The following is an 8062-nucleotide window of genomic DNA, read 5'->3' as shown; positions in this document are numbered from 1 at the left end:
CAACAAATTTGCCACAGAAACCCCTGGACTCACAGATTTTTTTCAAAGGTCCACAGGACCAGGATTGGGACAGGTAGGACACCATGCAATCCACTTGCTCTTTTGCGCTCGACTATGTAAGGACTGGCCCTCCCCTCTGGCCAGCCCTTCCTAGTGCGGGAGCTGGGACCGCAAACCAAAGACCCTCCAGGTCTTAGACTCCCAGGCCCTGGAGGTGGTGTCCTCAAAAACCTGAAATCACGTGTGTGGGGGAGGAGCACCCAAGCCCCAGAGCAGCCGCTGGACACACTCCAGGTAACGTGAAAACAACACGTGCAAACAAAGCCCCTGAGCCAGGAAGACCAGTGCCCTGGGAGGGCCATGCTGAACTCCGACCCTGAGGTTCACCAGAGGGGAGCGTAACAGGGCAGTGTCAGGTATGGCTGTGTGTGACCTGGTCAGTTATATCGCTGGAACACTGGCACAAAAGGGACCAAGGTAAACAAATTTATTTTGGGGACAATTCCCTTTGAAAGTAGATCTCTATCTTTAGGAGACAAAAGGAAATGCTGGGCTGAACTCCTGTCCCCTGGTCTGGAGGGCCACAAGCTCACCTACACTCTGCTGTGGGCTCTGGCTTCGGTAGCCAGACCTAGGTGAGCCTCACCTTCAAGAACAGCGATGAACCCACAGATGCGCAGTGCCATCAGAGATGATCAGACACCCCGTGGCAAGACCCTGTTCTGTACTGTCTCCTCAATGCCAAGGTAAGGCAAGTGCACCTGATCACAAAAGGTTCCACAAGGACCAGGCAGGGGGCACCATGCCCATCACACAGGCCAACTCAACTCCCCACCATCTGCCACCCACGCTCTTTCCTTGGGACTCTAGCTGTGGCCAAACACCATGTGAATCTGGAGAGCAGAGACCCCCTGGGGCTCTCATGCAGTAGACACTCAGAAGCGGGGTGGCAGGCAGCATGTCACATTCTAAGTAAAAGAGCTAGAGGGTAAAACACTCCAATGCCAATTTATTTTTTTAAAAGGGTCTGTGTAATTCTAAGGTTGGTTTGCCTTTTTTTGGTATAATTGTACAACCTTTGAAAATTACATACGTTGTAATGATCTAATACTATTAATAGTCATTCAGAAAAAACTTTTTCTCCCTCCCAACAACCATCCAGGGGGGAATTAAAAGTCCTGAAAAGAGGCCAATTCAACATGGCCTCTTTCATAGTAGAAACGAAAAGCGAAAAGATGAGAGGAAAACAGAAACTGACTAAGAGGTGTGTGGCCAGTGTCTCTCGGGAGTGGGGTCCTGGCTGTTGCCTGGGGTCGTGAGAGGCAGAGAGCCTGCAGCATGCAGCACGGCAGCCGGGAGACCTCGCAGCCACATGTTCCTCACTCCGGCACGCCCGTGTCCCAGCCTAGGTGTCGTGGAAATCCTTCAGCAGGGTTCTCCTCCGCTGCTCTGCTATGTGCATCTGGTTTTCTAAGTCCTGCAGCAGGGAAGCAAGATGGGTGCTCGCATGGCCCAGCCCTGTGAGCGAGGAGCGGCCAAAGCCACGCCCGCAGTGTCAGGGGCTCAGAGGAGTCAAAAGCAAGGCCCGTCCCCCGCTTCTCAGCAGCAGCTTCCAGTCCACGTAACGACCCCGTCACATGTTAATGCCAGTCCCGTCGCCTGCAAGAGGGTCCAAGAGGCCAGCAGGCACTTACCCCTCGGTCGTAGCTGTCCGCACGCTCCACTTTCCATGACAGGTTTTCGATCTCAGCCTCTAGTTGAGCCTGCTGGTATTCAAACTGTATGGGCAGAGCAGGAGGGTCAAAAGGAGAAGGGGCCGTAGCTGGGGCAGGGCCTGCAGATGGAGGGGCAGACGCAGCACCTCAGGCTCGCATGAGCTACGACAACCCCAAGGCTGTCCTCGGGGAGCAGTGTTAACTGCTGTACCCAGAGACAGAACCCAATCGAAAGACGACCCCAACAGTACAGCCCAAGGGCAAGGCCACGCTCACTCTCCACCCACATAGGGCAAGAATTTAAGCGGCTGAAGAGAATGCTCCCAACATATACGGGGAAACAGCTGCTGTAAAAACAAGTCAAAATGGATATTCTCAGACACTGTGCTCCCTGAAAACTTCATTTCTTTCAGCCCTTCTGCAAGTCAGGTCTTCAAAATAATTAAAACATCTGACTTAGTAACTATACATGTAAGCTTTATGCACAAAAGGTTCTTCAAGGTCTTATTTGTTTACATTTATTGGGGTGACACTGGTTAATAAAATTATATAGGTTTCAAGTGTATCAATGTCTTACTTATGTAACAGTAAAAAGTAAACAATGCCCCCAATCATGGTATGCCCATATAATGGAACCTTTATGCAACTATTAAAAAATGGTATTTACCAGCCTGATAAATGAAAACTGCAAAAATAAACTGCTATAAAAGAAAGTGATGTGTGTGATGTGTGTGTGATGTGTGTGTGTGTGTGTGTGTGTATGTGTAACCTAGATTATATAAAAACTATTTTTAAAAGGCTGGAAAATGTTAACAGTGGTCATTTCTTTCTAGTGGGAATATAGATGATGTAAATGTTTATGTTTTTCAACATTTAAGCAAATGTGAATTACTTTATAATGGGGCGGGGGTGACAATTCCTAAGATGAAGAATTAAACAAAGATGTAAAAAGTCCACTCTCATTTAGGGACATGCATGCTGGTTATCCTCTCAAAGCATGGACACCGCCCTCCCAAGTGGCCACAGACCTTTTCAGGAAGTTGCCCTATAAAATGGCCACGTTCAGGGGCTTCTTCGGTATAACTGCCTTATAATTACACAAATGCCAGCCCCTGAGACCTATTTTGGAGATGCCTAGGAGAGATAAAATTTCATAACCGACAGTTTTGATCTCGCCCTCCCAGGAACCAGAACACCTCTGAAGGTAAGAGGGCAGAAGAGAGGGACTGCCTCGCCTTACCAGCTTCTTCCTGGGTCCAGATTCCATGTAGTACGCATACGGGTACGTGTATTGCAGGGTGTATCGACACTGCAATAGGAGAGAAGAGAAGGTACCTGTGTCTATGATTCTAACCCACATGCATCTCAGGTGTTTATAATTCTTACTCCACCATGCAAGTTAGCCTGGCTCTACAGGTATGGGCCTGAAGGAAATGAGGCCAACCCAAATAAAGAATGAAGTGGGGGATAACATGGGGGGAAAAAAATGAAACAAAAGTGGCCACAGAACACCCACAGTTCCTTTTTTAAACTGATTATTTACCAGCAGCTGCCTCAATGGCTCTTCCCTCTTGAGTCGGACATCAGAGTCCACACATTATCTCAATAACTGTCCAAAGACAATTTCTTATTTTCCTTTGAGTGATGCATGGATGGGACAAAGAAGAAAAGGGCTCTAGCTTCCCCGCAGTTCCTTCCCTGCAGGCAGAGGCAGTGGAGCACTCCTGGAATCCCGCTGGACGCCAGCAGAGGATGGCGTCCTCAGTGGGCACCGCCCAGGCAAACGTGGACGCAGAGACCGAAGGGTGCAGGGCCGCACAGGGAGCTAAATCCCCTTGCCCCCTACAGTGATTCCCGCCCTCAGAGGTCTGGGCCTGACGGGGCCAGGTACTGGACCGGGGATCAGAAGAGTCAGGTGGTACAGACCTTGGCCAAGAGCTTGGCAGCGTTCTGTAGGTACTGCCAGTCGATCCACGTCCCCAGATTATTCATGACCCTCTCCTGAATCTTCTCATGAATCCGCTGGTACGTCTGTGCCTCCAGCTGCAAGCTCTTGTTGTGGTTTTCCCACTACAGGGTACAGAGGAAGGAGAAAGCTATAGAAGCCCTGGGAAGGTACAGAGGTCCACGCGAGAGTTCAGAATAGATACCTCAGCCGGCAGGGCGTGGCCACAGCCTCCACTAACTCATGGGGACTGTGTGTCCTTGAGAGTGCAGGAGGGGAACCTCCCCAGTGCACACTCCTCACCCTGTCCAGAGCGGCTGTCGCCCACCAGATCACTCTGCCCTCTGGGGCAGCAGAGCTCCAGCCTGAGGACTAACAGGTAACCACTGGTCTACTGTGCTTAGTTCTGTGGGCTTCTAAAGGGTCTCCTTGCAAGGAACTGCCCTCTAAATCTGACTGTTAAGATGGCACTGGGTGGAAGACTATCTGATGGTCCTTCATTGTCCTTCAATCCATCATTCAAATGGTCAGTACCGCATCCTTCCATGTCAGCCGCGGCTGCCCTATATAGAGCCCAAAAGCCCCATTTATGGAGGCACCAGCCGGGGCCTACAGAGCCCGAAAGCACCATCTATGGAGGCACCAGCCGGGGCCACGACCGGAGCGCCAGTCCCTGACTTCTGTGTGCACACACTGGGTCTGGCTACCAGTCCCCGGCAACGCCGCCCCAGTAGGCCGACTGGAAGCAGACCTTACTCATGGAGAGGCCACAGGAGAGGATACCCACCCGCTCAAAGTAGAACAAGTACTTCTTGAGGGCCTCCCTGGCTTGGGCTTGCTGGCTCTGGTTGACAATGTCGGGGTTCTCTTTGTACCGGCTGCACTCATAGTATTCACTGCCATGGGTCTTCCAGTCTCCTAGACACATCCAGCAGAAGTCTGCACAGAACAGAAAACGAGGCGTTTACGCCCTCAAGATAAGCCCACATTCCTCCAAAGGCATAGGCAAAGCAGTGGGACAGACGGTTCTGCTGGGTTAGGGATGAGGGCGTCACCTGACCAGAATTTCCCAAGGGTGCCTGTTTGCAGAGGGAATGTGCGCCTCTCATTCTGTCATACCCCACTGTCCCTGGAGCCTGTCCTTACCCATCTGAATGACAGCCTACGGATATTTTCAGTTCCATGAGCATATATGATTGTACCCTTTTAATCCAATGCAGGCAGATGTTGACTGTATAAGACCACTAGTCTGCTGTGTCAATGCCACCGTGAGAAGCAGAAGCTTGCCCGACTAAGGCCTACCTGGTCATGCAGAACACACATTCGCCCTCCTGACTACCTCCCACCCTTACAACACGTGTCTTAGGAAGATTTTGTACACGAAACTGGGAATAAAGGCCTTTTCCTTTTCTTTCTCTTTTAAAAAGCTTATTTCTATAAAACCTACAGCTACTTAATAGTTCACACCCCGCATTATGACTGCTTCCACACTGCAAAAGCAAAAAGGGAAAAATAAAGATCCCTCATGAATACTATACATCTAAACGATTTCTGTGGTCTGATGAAGGGGGCTGACCGCCACTGTCAGACGTCAGAACCTGGTCTAGATTTCGTCTCTGCCAGAGACCCGACAGTGGTGAAGCCTGTTTCCCAGGATTTACTCCTGCAAGTTGGCTCACCGACTTCCCAAAAGGGACTCCTATAAAATTTAGGAAAGCTAAAGCCAAACCCAGAGACCCAGAGATCCTTCACTTCTCTTCTCTTGAGGGCCTTCACTGAACACTAGCAACATCACTCTCCCCTTAGTGGGCTGGGCTGGGCTTTCTGTTTTAAATACCACCATAGTGCTTAGGGTTCCCCACACAGGTGGGAAAACTACACAGCGACGCCAAGGATGAGAGTTAACTCTAGGCGGCGTGGGATGAGGAGACTATGACTGGGGAGGGATGCTCAGGGAACTTCTCAGGTACTCGGAATGTGGGTGTGTTCACTCTGTATATCTTTAGATCGTACATGTGCCTTACGCATTGTTCTAAGTGACACACGTCCCTCTCACTTAAACATATACAGAAAGATAGAGTGAGATGCCACCTCTACCCTTGGTATTTTCACTTCACACTTCAGAGTCCCCTTCTAAGACCCTGCCACGTCCACTGATTACAGCGAGCTCCTGGGGAAACACAGGGATGGCACGAGACTGGCCCTTACGAAGAGAAACTTTCACGGCCTCCTGGTCAGCACCTGAGCAGCTGTATACGAGAACTATTTGGACATATTTTCTACTTGAAGGAATTTTATTTATTTTTTGATCTGGCAGGAAGGAAAGCAAAACCAACAGGTTCTATGTAACCTACTCCTGACAGATGAAGAAGGCCTGAAAGGCCAAATCAAAAACCCGTTTGGAAAGTATAAAACCTCAAAGGAAAACTATTATTTTATTATTTCCAGTAACACCATGTATAGCCTGTTTTGCTAGGTATCTGTAAGGTAGCACAGATAAGCCCCATACTACTTACCTGCCTTGGCAAAAATAAAAATAACATGCTAAAATCTTCTCGGATGGCTGAGGATCGTGGAGGTCTAAGAGTCATCCCAAACTTAACTTCTGACTACATGTGTCAGCAAGATGGCAGTGGGATTGCAAGAGGGACCAAAAAAAATCATAAATATTATATGACTCTGAGTGAGGCTGCTCTTTGTTTTGTCACATCCCTACAAAAGTACTCACTAAACAAGCGACAGAGACCCATGCACAAGAAACAGAGACTGTGCCACTGGGCCTTGAGCGCCAAGCCTGGACTCACCGTGTTTACACTTGGAGCATTGCTGTCAGAGGGAAACAGAAGAGAACATGTTAAGGGCATGCTGACCAAAGGCTCGATGTCACATATGCAAAGGGTACAGGCTTCTGCTCACCATGTGATTGCAGCCTCCATTCTTCTCAATACAGATGTTGCACTTGGGACACTGAGGAGACAGAAGGGTGCCATTAGGCTTACGCACCATCGGGCCGGTTCTAAGACAAATTACATAAAGCTCCCGGCACCCGTGCTCAGTAACTCATCGTGCGAGCACTTCTGGGGAGGAGCATCTCACTTAAATGTGGCAGGTCGCTGAGGCTGGAACAGCAATCCAAGGAAATGAGGTCAGCATATTTGGCTCTGAAACACTCCAAGCACCAGCTGAGCCCCACTAAGTCTTCTGCCATCTGTCCCTGCCACGGGCCACTCAGATTAAGCACAAGCTGAGTCAGCAGAAAGCCTGCCTGTGCAGGAGGGAGGCCAAAGCAGCACAAAAGCTGGTCTAAGTCCTGGTCAGTCTGCCCGAACTTCTGCTTCTAGATGAGGGCAAGGAAGCAGCCTCTACAGCTCGCTTGCTCACACTTCAGCGATGCCAGCACCCCCAGGAAACACTGCAGAGGCCAACCTGATGCTGTACCATGAAATGAACTTTGTTTAATGATGTCATGGCCACAGCTGTGATTTTGAGTGCATCAATTCAGCGCGTGACTGGCACAGGGTAGGGCCCTGGGTGCTGAGTCATCCAGGGCTCAAGGGGCTGCAGGCCGTGCTTTTCCATGGGAAATTTTCGAATAAGAATTGGTAGGCCTGGGCTTGCATTACAGCCTTGCTATTATTAAGTGTGGCTATCAACCACCTCCGCCTTAGGACCATTAAAGCCTGGGAGGCAGTCAATAAAACCTGATTTTCTTTTTCTAATTAGTTCTCCTAACTTTCCCAGGCATTTCAGCATTTTATTAAAATAAAGACACCAATGCATACTATAATAAACTGCTGCTAACTCTGCCAAGTCTGGGCAAGGGTCTGCAGCTTCCAGCAAGGGCCTCGGGGCCCTGGGTGTTCTGCTCTCAGATGGCAAGGCCCTGGCAGCACTGAGGAGGGCAGATCCATGACAGGTAAGATACAGTCCTTACGTCTTTAGTGTGAGCACTAATGTAGTTGGCTGTTTCAGAGTCGTCTGCACACTTCGTGAGCCATTTCCGGATTGTGGCGCAGTCTGTGGGGGCGTGATACATCTGACGACACTTGAAACTTAAAACCAGAAAAGAAAAACATTCAAATGATCATTAGGCCAGGGTGCCATGCTTTTAATTTTCCTTCTATCCAAACCAGCAGATCCTGAATTAGAGCTTTTCAGAGGGACAGTCACCTATCAAGGCCTCTGAGACCTTTTACTTACCCATGATTATACTGAAAGCTGTGTGCACTTCTCTTCAATCTAAGCCCTTCTAAGACATATTCTTGACAAACCCAAATGAAACGTTTCTGCTGTAAACATCTTGTGTGATGTCAATCCCTCCTGAAAGGATGTCAGATTCAGAATGCAGCCTCCCAGCAGGCATGGTGAGGTGCTCTGAGAAGGAGACCTCAGCTCAGACCCG

The 8062-nt window shown here is 49.5% G+C and overlaps 1 protein-coding gene across 3 annotated transcripts in view; it reads right to left on the bottom strand.

Annotated features, from left to right (window-relative positions):
- Window positions 1–982: 982 nt before the first annotated feature.
- Window positions 983–8062, bottom strand: part of ARIH2 (ariadne RBR E3 ubiquitin protein ligase 2) — a 43034-nt gene continuing 35954 nt past the window's right edge. For all 3 annotated transcript variants that reach the window (XM_039837681.1, XM_039837679.1, XM_039837680.1), the window contains 8 exons: window positions 7595–7712; window positions 6577–6627; window positions 6465–6486; window positions 4448–4599; window positions 3642–3785; window positions 2956–3024; window positions 1695–1778; window positions 983–1477 (listed from right to left, as the gene is read on the bottom strand). In XM_039837681.1, the coding sequence (XP_039693615.1) occupies window positions 1406–1477; window positions 1695–1778; window positions 2956–3024; window positions 3642–3785; window positions 4448–4599; window positions 6465–6486; window positions 6577–6627; window positions 7595–7712 (712 nt within the window). In that variant the 3' untranslated portion in view covers window positions 983–1405. The remainder of the gene's footprint in view (window positions 1478–1694; window positions 1779–2955; window positions 3025–3641; window positions 3786–4447; window positions 4600–6464; window positions 6487–6576; window positions 6628–7594; window positions 7713–8062) is intronic.

The sequence above is a fragment of the Pteropus medius genome, unplaced genomic scaffold (assembly GCF_902729225.1).
Source record: "Pteropus medius unplaced genomic scaffold, Ma_sr-lr_union100, whole genome shotgun sequence".
NCBI lineage: Eukaryota > Metazoa > Chordata > Mammalia > Chiroptera > Pteropodidae > Pteropus > Pteropus medius.
Note: the sequence above shows the minus strand (reverse complement) of the source record. Positions and strands in the feature narration are given on the sequence as shown.